This window comes from Catharus ustulatus, chromosome 3, assembly GCF_009819885.2.
Source record: "Catharus ustulatus isolate bCatUst1 chromosome 3, bCatUst1.pri.v2, whole genome shotgun sequence".
Taxonomy (NCBI): Eukaryota; Metazoa; Chordata; class Aves; order Passeriformes; family Turdidae; genus Catharus; species Catharus ustulatus.
The window spans coordinates 87667981-87687399 of NC_046223.1; the positions used below are offsets into that span (position 1 = coordinate 87667981).

Here is a 19419-nt window from a genome sequence, read left to right on the forward strand (position 1 = left end):
TCTCCATTTGGGTTTTAAGCAAGGATGGAGACTGTACAAATCTCTGTGGGATACATTCCAGAATTTGAAAAAATTCAGTCAAATAAGGGAGATTTTTTTATGTTTGAGTGGAATCTGGAATAAAATTTCAGAGTATGATCACCATTCCTCCTTAAAAACGAGAAAAAAAGCAAGTTTCTGTATTTTGAATGGAAAACCTTGTGCTTAGAAAGTTAAAACAGGTAGTTATTCTGATGGGATAGGAGGGAAATCTGCTATCTTTGCTATGTATTCCTGAAGATTTAGGGGATGCTAGGAGACCACAACATCAGATAAAGACAGACAGACAGATTAGCATATATGAATCACAGACATGTCAGGAAACAGTGCCAGGAACTAAAAGTCAGGGCAGACAAGCCTGTGGCATTTTCAGTATGAATACCAGCAGGAAACTTTCAAGGTACAAACACAGGAGCTAAAAGCTTCTTCCAAAGACACAAAAAGCTTTCAGCTCAGTGTACTGTCACCTGAAGACAAAGTAGGATTATAAGACTGTTGCTAAATTCTGCCACAGTCTTTTCTGACAATGCTTATTTTATCTGTTCACCATTCCTAAATTTGATTAACTTCTTCAGCCAGAAGCTAAGCTTTGTTTAAAAGCACACAGTGTACTACAACTTACTCCTTGATGCTGAGCGTTACCATCAACAGATGAAACTCAAATAACAGATTTTAAACATACTTCTTAGCTTGAGACAAAATTAATCAATTCTTATTTCTTTTCTACATAACACTCCCTTTGTCCCATATCTACTTGTCCTCAGTAACAACGAACTCTGGCTGATTTTTGATATTTTATTAAATGTAGTAAAAGTTTGCATAGCTTATGATGCTTTATAATGGTCTCCTCTGATTGTTACAGAACTCACTTTTAATTTCAATCCATCCACAGAAAACTGTTCTACATACAGACAAAAGGATGAAGTAATGACCAAGAGAGTACAGATATCATCAAGAGAGTAGACTAGAACCCTTGAAATCTGTCACTGCCAAGTGAAAGAGGGAAGAGAATGAAAAGGAAAGTCATCAGCTGACGCTACCTGTAACCACCTCATCTAAGAATGCAAAAGGAAACATCGTAAAGCAAATGTAATCAGGAATAAGACACTTCTCAGTCGGCAAAAAAAAAAGAAAGGCAAGGGGAAAAAAGTGTATGATTAAAAAGAGGAAAAGAGAGAGAAAAATACAGATTTTTTTTTCCCCAAATCATGGCCATGTGCATAATATACAGAAAAGTCCTTACCTTTTTCACTGACACTTTCACTTTCTATCTCCACATCTTCACAGCTAGTATATTCTGGTGTTGATGCCCCTTCTTCCTCTGAGCTACTAACTGACATCTGCCTTTTCTTTCCGCCTCTTTTTGCTCTATGAGGCTTTGGAGGGGATGGCCGCACTGATTCCGACTGGTCAGAGCTAAGGGAATCATTCCTTAGCATGGTCTCCATTTTCTCCCGCTTTGCTTTTCGCATGAGAATAGCAGAGCTAGGATCAAGGCGGCTCTGTTTTATAAAGGAATCGTGGTTCTTGTATTCTACGTGTTCTATAGGAACTGGACTATGCCTGGGAGTTGGTGGGCTATGATTAGTTAATTGTTTAGAAACAGAAATTCTTACATCACCTGTTCTGTCTATAGAGTACGACCTCTGAGTTTCCACAAGAGATTTTCTGTCCTGAGTTCCCTGTAATTGTGAGCGTTTTCCTAATTTATTCTCAGGTACCTCCGCTTCCTCCATTTCTGTGTGTGGCAAAGCTACATCACTGTGTCTTCTCTCGTGTCGTGCTTTAGAAACTTTTGCATGCATGCGCATCTGCTGCTCCTCGGGGTGTGGTTTTACAGGATATCTTGCCAGATTGGGGTCACTCCTGTAACGGGTATGATATTCATCTTCCTTCCTTTGTTTTTCATCATCAGGCACTTTGCCTTCCTCAAGTTTCTCTGGCAAGTCTGGGTAATCCTGTGACTTGCCTTTCTCCAGCCTTCTACCTTCATGCCGCTCTTTACGCTCCCTGTCATCTGTTGGTCCTTCTTTTGGAAGTGAGGATTTTGGCACACGCTTACGCTCACTCTTTACACCTTTGCCATTCTGGTCAGAAACCAGTACTGCCTTCTTCCTACAATGAAAAGGAGTACAGTAATATGAAGAATTTAATGGAAAATAGAAATACTTGCATACAGTTATGGAAAACAAATTCAAAACCAGGATAAGCTATGGCAAGACAGAAAAAACTGAATCCATTAACATAAATTAACTCTATTAAGCCCTCCATCTTAATTTTATTTTCCAGTAGCAAATAACTTCCAGAGTCCACAAAAACATAAATTATGAATGGTCCAATTAATGAGTAAAATAAAAAAAAAATTGACATGGATAGAGATAATTTACCCACATAAGTAAGAAGACCCAGAGTTGTCTTTGTAGTAACTGCAGCATTATGGCAGAGTACTGGCGTATGTTCTCCATTTTTCTGGCAGCAGTCATGAGAGTTACAGACTAACCACACAAATCACTTCAAGTGCCCTGACAGCATAGATATAAATACCACCAAATGGAATGTCTACCACAATAATTCTACAGAAAGAAGTAATATATATAAAACAATGCAAAATATGATATATCTGGAAATAATGTTTAAACTAGTTTGATTTATCTTATTGAAACCCTAAAAAGAAGAGTCCATTTCATAAGCATGTAAAGGAAAGCAAATTGATTCCTTGAGATAAATTAATGGCATTCCTTTCTCCACTAATAAAGGAGGATAAAAAGTTTATTTCTATATGCAGACATAAGTATAAAGCAATACATGAGGCTGCATGTTTGGTTTTTTTCTCTTTCATATTCTGCTTTAGGAATATAAGCAAGCCAAATAATCATAAAATTCCCTTACACTGCTAATTTATATTTCTCTCATCATTGCAGCTGCCCCTTCATTTAACAGTTCACATATGAATCCATTGATTTTGAAGAAGGATCAACACAGCTATACAGCGTGTTTGAGAAGAATGCACACCAGGACAAAGTCACTAGGGCTTTGCTTTGTGGCACTCCATCATCACTTCCACAACTGACACATCTTTGGAATACATATCAAAGACCCTAACAAAGAACATAGTTGGACATCACCCACATTATGCTCCCTTCTTTTTTTTTTTTTTTCCCTATCTTCTGTTTCTCCTGAGTTTCTGGCAATTAATGGGAACTGAGCTTACTGGTCTTCAATCAGAATGCTTGTAATTAATTTGAAACTCTCAGTGACAAGTAAGAACACCAATTTTGTATAACTAATATGAACATCTCACTTTTGGGCAGCAAAGCAGAAATATAAAGTGTTTTTCTGCCCCAATATTACAATTGCTCTGGGGGCCTTCCCTGTGTTGGGGACAAAAGTGAACAGAATTAGGGGAGGGCATCATGTGTTCATTTACACAATACATATACCTAACACTAACCTGAATTTAATAAATCTCACCCACACAGTAAGGTACTAGCCACTGTTTATCACCCATTTTCAGCTCCAATAGCTAGGGGGAAAAATCGTTAACCATTCTGGCCAGAATCTGCAGCATTTTCTATGGCAGACTCCTGTTTTGTTGTCACAGGCTCCTTTCTCAACTGCTCTGCCATCTGCCAGGCAGCAGCCAAAAGAACAGCAACTGTTTCATCGCATTAGCCTCTCTTGATTTGATCAACTCCTCAACCCATTCATCACACAGAATGCAGCTCAGGAATTACCTCATTTACTCACTTAAAACAGTTTTCTTCTGGTTGCTTTGCTCTTGCAAACAACTTGTTCTGAATTCAAGGTAGTACTATTGCTGTTCTAGATCAATGTTAACTTCGCACATGCAAATGAGGTCTTTTAATTGCATTATTTTTAACAGTAAAATTGGAAATATCACTGATAAAGACAGCACATAAGTTCATCTGAAAGAATTCCACAGGGTGGGCTTTCTGAATGCTTAGGTGTGGATTTTTTAGGAGACTGTTGCTTTAAAAAATTGAGTAAAGCTAAAGGCTTGTTCTTTGTTAATAACTTTAAACTACCAGTCAAATTTAAAATTTAAAAGTTACCTACAATTCTATATTAAAAGTGTACAACAAAATATATTTAAGTATATGGGAATATCCACAAAATACTTTTTTTCCCTCATTTTTGTTGCACAGACCAAAATAAACAATGTATTTGCTAGTAAAAATGTATCCTTCCTTGGTCACTACATCAATTTACCCTTCGTTTTAGCATGATAGCAAACCTACCACAGGCCCAGCTGATCTGGCATTTATAATTGTAGGCCCAATCTAGACAGAAAGCATTACCTCTCTTTTGGAGGCTCACTTCTAGACCTTGAAGCTTGCTTTTGGTCTGGGCCCATAGCCGGCTGCGCCACTTCTGCTCCTTTCCTACGGTCAGGCTGCACACTGGAAGAAGAGATTTCCTGCGCCGAGGCAGCTGCTGTACTTAAGGGAGTCTGTGACCTCGATCTCTCTTGCAGTCTTGCTTTCTTTTCTCTGGGTGCATCCGAGCTGGCGCCCGTCGCTGTATCACTCAGCGTTCCGTCCTGACTGGGCGAGGGCTGCGGCCCGCTTCCAAAAAACCACGCTCCGGATTTCGTTAGGATTTCTTGTTGCTTTCGACATAAATTGCATACCCACATAACCTAGTTGAAGACAACAAGAAGAGTCAGTGCAGCTGCCTCCCAGAGCCTGGAATGCATGCTCACTAGGGCAGAGCAGGTAGGGCCTCTGGCTCTCTGAGCTAGGGAGGCTGGTGCTCATGACAGGACCCAGAACATGCTGCTCCACTGGCGAGAGCCAAGCATCCTACAGGCACATGCTATGCGAGCTTCTCCAAAATGTGTTGTCAATATACGTCAGTCCTACCTGTGGCAATCCTCCCTCAGCCCAGCCCTAGTTCTCTGAACAGACACCGACAACATGACCAGCACTTGTTGGGGGGGTTGATGCAGCGGGGGGCGGGTTGGGTTTTTTCCACTGGTGTGGATCGCTGTCAGGACAGACAAGCCCTCCAGATTGTAAACAGGATTTGTATCGCAGGGGGCAGTGTCCTGCCCTGCTAACTCCCAACTTCCTTTCTGTGCTCACAGAAAATTGACACAGTATCTTCTTGTGATTAAATTTTCTCACATTAAATAACTCCACATTACTCTGCATATATTCATAAATTCATTATGTACCGTGAATGATTTTAGCTACAACTACTGCAACTACCTGGAGGTGTAAAGTAAAACCGTAATAAATCTACTAACAGAAAACTAAATATACCAATGAGAAGAATGCAAAAAGTAGCATATTTGCTACTACTTTGCTACTACTTGCAAATTATCATCATTATCTCTTTAAGTTATAGCTGCAAATAAGAAATTAACAAACATGTGACCCTTAAAATCACAATTAAGCTGTGTGCATAGACTGTGGTGCCTATGATTTTTAATTTTTTTTAATGGGGGGGTTTAATTCCTTACAGACAGATAAACAGGAGCACACACATTAAAGCAAGACTCTATGTTTCCAGCCTGTACACTGTAGAGACAGTCTTATGTACAGGAGCAAGTCGCCAAAGAAAAATAAATGGCTAATCAAGACCAAAGTACATGAAAATTAAAGAAAAAATAGAGACAAAGAAAAAAGCAGTTTTCAGAAAGAAGAAAAAACAGACAAAGTGCATGAAGGATATAAAAGAGAGGATTTTTGTTGGAAGTAAAAATAGAGATGAAACTAAACAAAGCAAATTATTATTACAGAAAATGGTAAAGAAAATCTCGTAATTTAATATAGAAAGTATATAAGATGGGTAAAATTGCAATGAGCCTAAGAAGGATGACAAAAGTTGGAAGGAAAAATATGCTTGAATTATTTTGTGTAAACACAGGAATGATGCAACAGTCACAAAATTATACAGTGCTTAAAATTAAAAAGAAGAGGAAAAAAAACACTTCATGGAAGAAACTGAAACAGAACAAAGTTCTTTTACAGAGCTGTCTTACTCTCTGGCCTGTGGAGGTAGTGCATGGCTTACAAGGCATGATGAAAACTTTAGGCATTTTGCATATTTAAAATAATTAAAATTTATTTAAAACACTCTAGAATAGACTGTCTTTTTAGGTCTGAAAACTAAATCAGATCTTCCAAGTGCATTTCTGCATTGTTTGAGCAAACCAAACAGAGAAGACATCCAACTGTTTACCCTCTGTCAGGATTGTACGTTTATCAAAAGATTACTGTATTATTTCTTCTATTAAGAAGAATAATAAAGCATCTACTAACATATTAATTAACAAAGACCCAACCTTAATCAAAAGCTACAGTTATTCCAAGAGGGGCATAAACATATATCATGAAAAAAAACAAATAACACTCAGTAGGATAATAGAAACAGCAACTTTGACAAAGATAAATGCTAGACCTTTAAAAGAAAAAAAAAGGCACCTGATTCCAAAATGTCTCATTTATTCCATCTAGTGCACCTTGAAAACCAGCAATTCAGTTTATCAGACTACATGTTCTAAATAGAACAGACTCTTAGTCTACCAGATTATTATTACAGGTATTCAAAAAAACCAGGCTAAAAGTAAAAGAAGCCACATTTTAAAATTCTTGCATAGGATCTGCCACAGCTGTTAGCCCATTAGACAGCAAGTGTGCATGCATATGTGTCTATGTATAAAATCTATGTCAATGCTATAAACTAATGTCAGTAACAAAACATGTCATTAGCTGTATTTTATCAGTTTCCAAGAAAGGTTGAAAAAAGTGTTATTAAAAAAATTAATCAACTAGAGTTTGTTTAAAGGAGAAGGAATACTAAAGTACAAGTAAATTATCATAATTAAATTGCATGTATGTGTATGTATGCAATCCCAGTAACATAATTCCTTTACAACTTAATGTATTCAATAATTTAAATATGTATAAATTATGTAATAAACTTCAAGAAAATACCATTAATGTACATAGTTACCTTTGAAACTGTAATTAATTTTATGCAAAATATTATGAGATACAAACAAATAAGAATAGCTAATGTACAAAGAGACTCCGAAAAATACAGAATACTGAAAGAAGAAATACTAGACAAGTAAATACAAACCCATTTTCTTACAGCTATTTTTAAACTCTGTATCGTGGACACAATACGTACCAATCACCACAGATTACACATGTAGGAAATTTGTATTATACTCACACAGAAGCTATACTACCATCCCTGTTTAGGAATCTCTTCAGGAATTAAAAAATGCTACAGTTGCCTTGAGATCTATTTGGTCCAAAAGGAAAAATAATAAAAGCTCTCCATTAAGAGGGAAAAAAAAATCAAAAATTGAGGTGACAGAAGAGTTTCAATGACAAAACTGTATATTGAAAAACATTTTTAGAGAAGTATGTGGAGCAAGCAATTTAGCAGCATGCAGGAATTATACCCTGATTGAATATACTGGGATGTGGTCCAAACTAATCTAAACTAAAGCAGGTCTGTGTAATAACTTATCTTAACAATCCACAGATGTTAGGCAACCAAACAAATGCTCTGATGAAGGATTACAGTTCTCTAATGTGACTTCTGGACCTCCACGCGATGCATCAGTAAAATGAAGAGTGTTAGACAATGTTACTCTGGCCTGTCACTTCAAAAATAGTTTCTGTTTACTCTCTCTGGACAGTGAGCTCTGATGAAGTGCTACATTAAGTCGTTCAAGACATCCAGAGTCTGTTTTTTGTTTCTGGGTTTGTTTCTGGTTTATTGCATCCTCGCACATGTCAATGCGATTTCACACATGAAGCTATTAAAGAGAACCAGTAAAAGGGTGTTCTTCATTCAAAGGGTTCATATGCATGGCTCTGGAAAAAGGTGCATTTTCACAGCATAGCAAAGGGTTCTGGGCTTTACTGCTACATAACAAAAAAGACCAGTGGCACACACAGGACTCAGCACAGGTGGGTCAACAGTTCCCACACAGATTCATGTGGAAACTTTACAGGCTGCGTGAAAACATGCTAGAAGGATCCCATGCTTGCCTTCATGTGGAATACAGAGTATTTCATTCACAGAAAAAATATTCCTCAAACTTACTCTTACAGGTACTGCTGAATGTGATCCACCATGAGGAGGAACAGTATTCCTGTACTAACACAACATGAAATTCCAACTTGAAAGAGCCCATAGTAAGTAAAATATATGTAACTATACACACAGAAAAAGCATTTTCAGTTACAAAAATAAGAACAATTCTACATAACTGCATATTTCAAACCTGCATTTCAGAATGCAGAAAAAAGGCTTTTTATCAAATTCAAATTTGGAAACTTCCAAACATGCACTGGGAGGCTAAATTCACATTGTGGGGGGCACAAATGTTATCCCAAATTTACATGACACATGCCAGGCAAAATTCAAGACTTGAGGTCAGAGTAAGTTCCCCAAATCCTTCACCCAAGCCCAAATTCTGAGGAGGATCATAAGGAGCACACTCCTTTACACTTCCTGAGTTTAGAAATTTAAATCCCACAGTTAGGATGACTCCCATGCATCCTGCTTCATCCCTATGCAGCAAATTAGGTAACACATGTGCTAACAGAGCAGGCCACAAGCTATTTCTTACTGAATCCTCACACTATCTTAATTATTTCCCTTCTGAAGGGTGTACACACAACATTTTTTCAGGTTGTTGATTTAATTTACATTCCTTCTACGCACTCTTGGAAGACACTAGTTATTTCAGACAGATCTAATAGGGGGACCCTCTTCACTGCCTGAGGCACCATTAACTTCAGCAGAGCTGTGCCACTACCCTACAAGTCAGCTTTTGAAAGTCAAAAAGAAGAAATGATAGCAATTAGCTCCTACAAAATTTTCATTCACAAAATTAAGTCAGATTATACATCACTTAACCTTTCTGAGATTACATAAAAATATGCAGCAAACCGTAAAATTATTATACAGCATTGCATTTATCTCCTGTGCTATATCAGAATTATTTCTGTAATAGAATCCTAGCTAAAATGTCACGATCACTTCACTCCACTAAAATATAAATAAATAACATTGAATACTTACATTAGTCCAAAATCTTAATAAGTAACAACTCTGCCTTTCTAATGAAAGTATGCTTGTGAATCCAAGTTTCCATTAAATATATTTTTCAAAATGTACAGACAGCTGGGTGCATCCAATAGCTCCTGCTCAGCAAAAGGGAAGGTCTTCTCCCCAACTCCCTCCTCTCTTGTTCTTCTTTCTTCCTATCTGGGTTTGTTCTCTCCCTTTCTTGCTCACAGGAAGGTTCCCTGTGCCACATACACACTTGTGTACTGTTCCTTGATGGTCAGGTTCTCCCAGGACCCACTTCTATTTAAAAACATTGCAGAAACTTATCTGCATTTTCTTTAACTGGTTTCATTCTCTCTCACATCTATATTTTTCATGGAGGGAATGATGAGTAGTGAAATCATGTGACCAGAAACAGAGGTAAATGGGGATAAGGGTATTTTGTGCCTACAGCACTGTCTCAGCATCTCCCATTAAATTACATCTTGAAATGACACTAGACTTGCACAGAAACATTTTTGAGCACTGAAGCCAAATGACACAAAATAATCAGTATCTTTGCTAGGATCTCTGCTCTACTTCAAAGCAAGGTGACTCCAAACAAGTTGCTTCCTGGAGGTGCACCACTGAACACTCCAACTCCTCACCTCCCAGGAAAAGTTGGTAAGAAAATGCTACAGGTAGAAGACCATGAGCGTGCCAAGTAGCCTTGTGTCAGTTTACTTGACTGACTCTAAAAGTTAGGAATAGTACCAGATTGTGATTAATTTCTTATTAAAGAAGTAGCTGAGGAGTCTGGTTCTGATTTCTCTAAAGCGTCTCCTCTAGACTGAAGGGTACAACAGGACCATGCAATTCTCTGCTGCCCACCTTTCCAATCAGGGAGAGGACCACTTTTCCCACACTGATGGTCATCAGACATACAGGACAGTGACAATAAAGTCATTTTAATTTAGTACTCTCTGTTCTTCCATTCCTGTGAAATCTGCTTCTTCCAGAGCAGATTTTCTTCAGAACTTAGGTTTTCAGCTAGATACTTCTATTCCAATTTGGCTGATTATATTCCAGTTAGGTGATTACATTCTCAACAGTTGCATAAACCATGCAGTTCTATAAAAGCCCTTTAAATATTTCATTAGTGCAATCTTTTTTGGAGTCACAGAATCGACATGGCAATTCAACCACAAGACATGTTCATAGCAAATGAGGCTGCTCACAGAACTATCTGTTGCTTTAAAGCCTGTGGTGCCATTTACAAGCTTGACTGAGAACTTCCAGGAGGGATGTTTAGAAGTCTACCTTACCAGAATTTTAATTTTCACTTGCACAAGAGACTGCACCTCCTACCCTTTTTCTGTCTGCCTTTCAGTTTACTGAGATGTTACATTTTCAAATGAGATTCTATGTCTACAAATAAGGATTAGAGTAAGATGCCTAAATTGTTTCTGTGTACACTGAAATGACAATAGGCATGTCCGGTATTTAGCTCTCCTGCCAGAGTCCATTCACTTTCACATAGAAACAGTGAAATAAAATAAAATCCTACGTCTAATGATAGCCTAGTGCCTTTAGCAGTAAGTCAGCACATCCCGCCTCGCTGCCACAGGAGTTAGGTCCCATGTGCCAGCCATATGCATGTGTCTTACATACTCAGGGCATAAAAAGTGGCATCAGATGCCTACTTTTAGGCAACTGATGTACTGGTCCCAATCATGTTCCTGGCCTAGGTTCCTAAATCCACAGCTAAAAACTGCCTATAGGAGGGGGAAAAGATGCAGCCGAACAGTGATTCAAGGAGCTAACATCAAAAGGGCATTCATGATAATTTTGTTGCCGCTGCTGTTAGCAAGTGTTACTAATCATTTTAAGATTAAAAAAGGAAAAGAAAAAACACCTTTCTTCACATGCCCTTCCGCCAAAATCTCTCAACTACTGCTGCCAATCTTTCAGAAAGCTGCCGACAACAACTTACCCAAAAAATCAAACGTTATCCAAAATAATCCTGCAGTAAACTGAGTGTTGGAACTCAGACACTTGGGCAACTCTAAAGTAACAACATGAAATAGCATCGCTAAAACTGCACACAGACATGTTCTAGACATATGTACTTCTCTGAGAATATCTTTGGAGCTCAAGAAAGGAAGAAAAATCACTAGTGGTGAAAGCAGTAGTTGTGTCTAAAAATTCACACGAGCACATAGTTTAAATATTCTTCCCCTGCAAGTTCTTTTCTAAATCTGCTACTCAAAGAAATTCATTAACGTATGGTACTAAAAAAATACCATGAAAACTGCATTGTTATAGCTACAGCTGTGATCTTCTAATGCAAGACTACAGCTCTCGTCTCTTTCCTCATAGATTAGATTCTTTTTCAACTTTATTTCTCTTGCCTGAATTTCCTTCCATTTCTTCTGATAACATAGTAGCCATGAATTGCTAGTCACATTTCCTGTAACATCAATCTCCATTTTTCATACACCATTAAGTTACCCTAGAAATTATTATCTCACAGATAATTTTTGTGTATTCTTCTAACCTTCTTCAAAAAAAACCTAAAAAGTTTTGTATATCTATTTGAACATTTGTCTGTCTTGAGCCACAGAAGCCGTACTCTTCTTAATCATTTAATGGTTCCCATTATTACATAAGCACATAGAACACAAAATATTTTTTTTTACATTACAGAAATCTGACAAAATAAAGTAAATGGCATGAAACAGCTTTATAGTCAGGACTGACATAAAGTTTTAGTTGCTACTCGTAAAACAGAGACAATTCTGTTTATCATTTATATATTTACAAACTGCAGTAAAAATTTAGAAATGGTCAGAGCCAGACTGTCTTTAATCATGGATGGGTGTGTTCATCATTTCTGTGAGAGCTTTCACTACAACACCATTATTTATCTTTTTATACTCTTCTTTTATATACTGTAATACATCTTACATATATATATAATTATTTATAAAAAGTTCATGGAAAGGAAAGTGAGTGGGTCAACTGGTGAAGGCCACAGGGGAATTGATAGGATGAAATAAATTTTGAATTTTTATTTTTATTTTTTTTATTCTTAGACTACAAAAAGAAATAAAAATAGTGTTACGGATTCTACATCTTTGCAGATATTCAAAACCCAAAAGAACACAATCCTGGTAACCAGATCTACTTGGGCCTGCTCCAGACAAGGATTTGGACTTGATGATCTCCAGAGGCGCATTCAAACACCAAAAACTCTGTGAAACTCTAAAGAATAAAGCACTGAGAAATAGCCTAATTGTTCTTCAGCTATGTTACATACTTTACTGTTAGAAGGTCTGCCTTTTTTTTGTCTCACTATCTACACAGGTTTCTGCCCTAAAGCAAACCATATATGTAACCTGAAGATCTGAGTGGAGAGGCACTATGCTCACATGAGGGACTGCCCACAACATATTGAACGATTTTCTGTATACACCATGATGTATGAACCAAGCTATGAACAGAGCTACTTCCTCAGCTATCCAAGAGCTTAAGATTACTTCTACCAAAAGCTGGTGGAATATATATACATACACACACACACACACACACACCTCCAGAGATTTCAAAGATTAGGTTCTTTATCCTGTGTTGAAGTAAGGTGTGAACAGCTGATGGCATCCCCTCTAGGTTTGAGAGGTTGTCTACCTAAAACATGTATTTGAGGTTCCCAACCTGTACAGTGCCTATCACTGTTGAGCTGATAAGAGGAACACACTGGCCTTGACAGCCACCAGGAGCATGGGGTCACCAGGAGATCTGTTCTGGGCATCTGTGTCTGCAGAGGAAATTCAGGGAAAGAAAAATGGACACAGGAAACAAGCAAAGCTTACAGATACTGCTTGGATCCATAGGAAATAACAGTGGAGCTGAGACTAACAGAGCACTATAAAGACATGATGCAAAAACTCAGGGGCTGTGAGGAAGAGGAGGATTGTCACTGTCTGTGTAAATAGGTTTAGAAGGCAACAGAGAATGGCTGGCATCTCAGGAATACTCCAGTGGGAATGGACTGAATATACAGCAGAGTGACAATCATATTAAGACAAAGATTTTTATGGATGACATAGCAAGCTGCCAAGGGAACATAAGGGAACATGTGCAGTACATTTGGATCTGTCAGTTATAACAAATACCCAAAATGCTGTTTGGAAGAACAAAATCTTTGGGAGAACAAAAAAGCACACTTTTGACATATTGTAGCATCATCTCAATGCAGTCAGTGATCTCTGCCATGCAGCTTGACAGAAATTTTCTCCGACCACTTGGATTGATCACCTTTCCACATGCAGAGAATCTGCTTGTCTGCTCAGACAGAATTTTCCTCTGTTCCCCACCAACTCATATGCTGGGAAGTTCTGGCTGCTGAGTTTTGCTCTAGAGCTCTCACACTCCCAAGTCCACGCAAAGCCTAGAATAAGGCTGCCAGAGCCTTGCAAACAGATTGTGAAATTAGGCATCTAATTTGTGAGTGATACAGTGGGAAGAGAGTGGCACCAAGCATATGCTTCCTCCTGTGCCTGGGCAGCGCCACACACAGCCCTGGCTCACCACCACTGTCTGGGACAGTCTCCTGAGGCTGAGCACAAAGATGTGAAATAGCTTCTGATCTGCTACAAATACTTTTTTACATCACATACAGATAACAGTACTGAACAGAATCCAGATAAACCTGGAAATGTAAGCTTAAACAAAATCTTTACAAACCTCCACCAGATTGACCCCGCATGTTTTAGCTTTTCTTAAGAAAACAAAAAATTCTCAGTGGAAGAAAGTAAATTCTCAGTGAAAGGGAAAATTCACCAATTAATATTTGTGAAATATCTAGTTTTCATAATTTAAAAAAAATTGGCACCATGGTGTAAATGTAGCTGGACAGAACTTTTCATGCTTGTCAAATGTTGAGCATCATATGGTATCTTTAGTATTTTGCAACAATTACTACTACCCAGTAAGGGTTTTGGCAAAGCACCAAATAGGATTATACATTTCATATATATTTAGGTTTCACTATCTATCCCAGATTGATCCTTTAGTTTATAGTTTTCTGCACATAATTAGAAACACTTAAGTCTGACTTCTTGTTAGGAATGTAAATGCATGGAATCCTTATAATTACAGAAAGCAGATTCTTCCCACTGATATCACCACAGCAACTTCTTACATGTTTAAAACAAACACATACTTGAACAACATTCTACCTTACGCAGACCAGCAACCTGATCTCTTCATACAAAAAAGCTACCAGAATATCCTGAAGAAACACAACATACTCTAAGATTTGGCTCAATATCTAATTCTAGCTACTCCCTTACCAAAAGGATGACACAGGTTTTTGTTGTTTGGGTTTTTTAAAATTTCATCTTTGTTGATCCTACCTTCTGAGATGTCCATGGTCCTTTCTTTTAATTCTCCCACCTCTCGCTCCAGGTGCAGAGTCTGAAGCTAAGTTGATTAAGTCTGTGCTATCTGTGCTATCAACCTCGAGCACAAAGGAATCTCAGTAAATCTGGGATGGAAGATTTGAGGAAGGGGAAGAGAGAGCATCAGTGTTCTACAACAAATTTGAGTGGATATTTCAGATTTATTTAAAAAAAACAAAAAAAATTGGGGAAACAATGTTTTTGGTTAGGAAAAGTGTAGATTTTTAGGAAAGCAAAGACTATGGGAGACTGAGAAAGGGTTAAAAAACTGTGGGTCTGAACATGGAAGATTCAAAAGATAAGGAAAAGGAAAATGGGGCAGGAAAATGCACTTAGGAGTTTTGTGCCAGTGTGAGCATATTGCAATATTTTAACTGATGTAAACAGCACACTATTAACAGCCAAGTTACAGACTATACCCAGCATTAATATCAGAGGTTTACTGTTCTGAATTTGCAATACTACTGGCAGACCACACAGGGAAAGAGGGAAGTTTCAAAAAGGTAAGATGATGTAAAGCAGCTTAAAAAAATCAAACAGTAATGACATTTTGTTATCTGATGAAGCTACTGTTACAAAAACAGGTTAAAATTTGAGATCAGAACTTTGCTAGATGAGGAGAACCATTCTGATCTTCTGCACTTACCTGTGTATTCTCAGATATCTAATGAGGTTTTGTAATTCCTAAACAAATAAAAGGCAGATAGTGCAGTGACAAGGCTGTTTGGGGAAGAGGCAACAGTTAAGGATATTTTGCCTCTTTATTATCTGAAATAGAGGGATGCCTACTCCATGGTAGTACAAATACAGGGGCCATGAGCTGGACTTGTGCTCACATGCTTGTTCAACACAAGCAAGCAATCTTTTTCATCAGATAAAGAATTTGTGTATTTAATGGCCAGCTAGATCCCTTACACAAAAGAGAGAGAACCATGTCAGCAACTAATGAGAGAACTTTCTTATTCCCTGCTTGGTAGAAGGTAGCTTTGCCATATCAACAGCTTCCAGAGCTGGTAAGGTCCATCTACTGTTGCCCAAACTTGGATCACCTTTCCTGCATACTGCTCAATTTGCACAATATTCAATATTCAATATCTGAAGTAGCTGAACACAAACACGGAGTTTGCAGGAAGCAGGAGTACCTCTGAACACACTGTATATCAAAAAATAACTTTCAGATACATCAGCCTTCTGCTGGGTTCAAAGACTGCGCCCATTCTGTGAACTGCAAAGATCATTTTGACCAAGCTGTGTGATAAACATTCTACGCTCAGTTACTGCTCCTCTCAGTTTTGATTTGATCCTTGCGTGTTGTTGTGACTCCATCTTTGAGCTTTTTTAATTCAGATTATGTAACACAGCCAGCAGAATGATCTCAGCCAAACAAATCAACCTCAGTTATTTAAATCCAAAACAGACATAACAGACAAGTCAGACAATTCTACCCTCATCCACAGTTACAGGGAGAGGTTTTCTAGAATATTTTATTTCAGTAGTATCTACTCTTTCTAGAATCTGAGTTAATAATTCCTTTGTATTTCTCTCTCATTTATAATTAATTTTAACTTTACACTGAAATCAGGTCAGTAGACTACATATTTATAAGGTTAGTACTGTTTTATTCTGGTTGTCTCTGTAAGTTTTAGGTGATTATACTAAAACCAGAGGTTTATCCCAGCTTAAATACAACTGGTTTACTGGAGGTCAGGCTCTTCTGGCCCTGTTGTCTTTAGTAACTTTCCCTTAACCACTTCAGTTCTTTAGACAAAAGAATACAGGGAAGAAGGGAAGACTTGTGAGATGAGGTGGTCAAGAAGAACATAGACAAATGATAAAAAGGTTCAAAGTAGGGTGAGGAGAAAAGATAGAGAGGTAACAAGCTGAGGAAAAAAAATTGAGAGTTGAACAATAGGGAGAAAGTAGGACAAATATCAGGGATTATGAGGAAACTAGTGTGCTGAAAAGCAACGAAATTGGATTGTTTTGTTGTCACATAGCAAAAGTTATTGCATTTGGAACAGAGATGACACATGGACAAATAAAACTTACTTCAGAGAAAACTCTACTTTCTTTCCTTGGTTTAAAGTTTTTTTCTTTGGGTTTAAGCTTTTTCTTCAGAAAAGAAAGAAAGCATTTGGGGATGCAGGGTTGTCTTTTTCTTTTAAGAGAAATGCTTTTAGGTGAGTTTTATATCTCTTCAGGCATAATTAGCATGAGACATTACCAAGCCTACACACATGTGCACTTTGACAAACCACCTTACGAATAAGCTTAGCAGGACTCTCAATGCACAGCAGAAAACAGCAGCAGATTGGTTGTGAGACCCTAAAGCTCCAAATGCAAACTAAGCACATCCAGCAGCTTTTGTAATAATCATGTGGCACTGCAGTCTTTTAGTCTTTTCCTTTAAAGAAACAACCTATTCTGAAGTTTAACCTTCAACCACTAGAAGAGGCCACTATTTTTTTGCCCTGAGCATAAGTGATGAGAGTATTGCTACCCCTGTAAGAATTTGCTGCTTGCAGACTATGACAGAACTGAAAGGTTTAAGATCTGCACTGAATGTCATGCTCTGCATAAATGAGACTATAGTACCAAGTCCCCTGTATGATTTTAATGACTGTCTTTCAAATTAAATCAAAGCAGAAGTGACTCTTCAATTTCTAAATCTACATATGTTTATTTCTCCCCCTCTCTACTATATAATTAGATTCAAGCACTTTGTTTGAAAGTTGCTGAGACTATGCCACGTCACTTGCTGTGCAAGCACAAGGAGCTTTTCTTTTTGAAACATTTATGGTATTTGCTAAACTTAGCCATCCCAAAATGTTTATTATAAAGAAGCCTAAGAATTGCTGTATACTACATTAATCTTGAACAATGGTCTTTTTCCTTGCTGTTTGAAGTACAGGAATGTAAGTTCTTTGCAATCATTTAATACAGTAACGTGACATTTAAATTGAAAAAGGAAATTACTGGGCAGCTAAAGTCAGCCATCCAGAAAGCTCTCTGAAATAAAGAAGCAAAAAAGATTGAGGGAGTACATACCTGGCAGCTATTCCATAAAATAAACTGCTAAGAAATAGTAATTACTGTTAAAATCTATGCTGGAGAGGTTATATACTTAAAAGGATAGAAAAATAAAACCAAAATAGAAGCAAGGAGGAAAAGGTGATTTTCTTACCCAAGACACATTGTGGCAGCTACATTTATAACATAGACATGGCAAAAAATAGAGGTTTTAATTGGCAATGATCATCTAAGGAAACATTAAAATGCAGATTCCTACCAAACAAACTCAAGGCTTAACCCAGTGAAAGGGCACAGAGCACCCTGTGTTAGCCAACTTACAAGTAATATAAGGTGTTGTACATCAGGAAGCTCTTCTAGTCATAATTTAGCACTTTCAAAAGAGTGGCTTTTAAAAGCAAATGTTAAAATAGCTAAACCCCAAATGTCATCCTTCTGGAGCTAAAATAGGAAGACATCCATTTTATGTTGATGTTAGTTTACAGTTAGCTCTGCAATTGTCATTTAACTCATTTTTATCCACATAGTGTATACAAAGTTGCTTTTATATGATTTTAATTCATTACGCAATGTATAATGTAACAGTGGGATGCTAAGTGCAGCATTATTATCTACTAAATATTAAATTATAAATTAGCTTATAATGGAAATAAAGCCTGTAACACTGGCTTAAATTTTGCTATGATATGGTTTCAAAATTTAAACATAATCAGAAAAATTAACTGAAGTTGAGAAAAAAATGATAAATTAAAGCAAGCGTATAAGGATGACTGCAACCCATGTGCCACAGACTGCTTAAAGGCACTTCTACTTTTAAAAAAAGGATAGAAAATTAAGAAAAAAGGAAGTCTTCCAAAGTAAAGTTTTAAAAATAAGCTATTGTTTCATGCATCAAACCTGAGGATTAAACCCAATCAGTTCACTGAAGACTAAAGTAACCACAGGTATTTGTGGCCAAAGAAGAGGAAGTGATTAAGTAGAACATGGCAAACTGATTTCATGATATGCAGAGCTACAAAAAGAAATGGGCCTTGGCAGCCCCAAGCAAAGGAAGGAAGAGGGGAGGAAGTACTGCAGTCCCCTGAGCAAGGATTCCCCCACATCCTGCAGAGAAGACCATATGGGGAAAGTTTTCCTGACAGAAGATGCAGCCCCAGAGAAACCACAAGGGAGCAAGTATTTGTCCTGAAAGATGCAGCCCATGAGGACTCCAAGGGGGAGGAGGAGGAGCAGCAGAGGACAACAATTGTGGACTGGTCCCAGCCCATGCCTGATGCCCTGTGCCACATGGCTGGACAAGGCAGAGGAGTGGAGAAGTTGAGATTTGGAAGAAAGGAGGAACAGGGAGGTATTTTAGGTTTTGTCTTTGCATCTCACTATCCAACTCCATTTTAGCTGGCAGTAAATTCAATTAACCATCCCCAAGCTGAGTCTGCTTTACCCATGATGGTAGTTGGTGAACCAACTCCCTATTATGTGAGTCCATGAGCTTTTCCATCTCATTTTCTCTCTTATCCTGTTGGAGCCTCTAGCAGCTAGACAAGGCCAATCCACCACAGAAGCTTCTCTAAAAAGACTAACAAAATGAAGAAATGTGTAAATCTTGTATTTGTGAAACAAACTGCATAACAGTTTTTTACAAATGACTGAAAAGCCCATCTACAGTCCTTGGAATCCTAACAGTTTATCCCTGTAGCTTTCAACAGCAGAAAAAAAGCATCTGGATGCATTTCAGCAGTAGCCTGGATAGATTTAACAGCCTTCTTAATCAAATTTAACTTAGTCATGAACTTTCATATCAAGAGACTTAAAATTGAAGTTATTTTTCATGCATTTACGTCACTGA

At 37.7% G+C, this 19419-nt stretch overlaps 1 protein-coding gene across 28 annotated transcripts in view; it reads right to left on the reverse strand.

Annotated features, from left to right (window-relative positions):
• The window catches only part of RIMS1 (regulating synaptic membrane exocytosis 1), a 310442-nt gene that overhangs the window by 159778 nt on the left and 131245 nt on the right, over nt 1-19419 (reverse strand). For 19 of the 28 annotated variants that reach the window (XM_033054837.2, XM_033054832.2, XM_033054836.2 and 16 more), the window contains exons 4-6: nt 8131-8184; nt 4359-4699; nt 1283-2154 (exon numbers count right to left, since the gene is read on the reverse strand). In XM_033054837.2, the coding sequence (XP_032910728.1) occupies nt 1283-2154; nt 4359-4699; nt 8131-8184 (1267 nt within the window). The remainder of the gene's footprint in view (nt 1-1282; nt 2155-4358; nt 4700-8130; nt 8185-19419) is intronic. The other 9 variants (XM_033054843.2, XM_033054822.2, XM_033054845.2 and 6 more) reach the window with 2 other exon arrangements.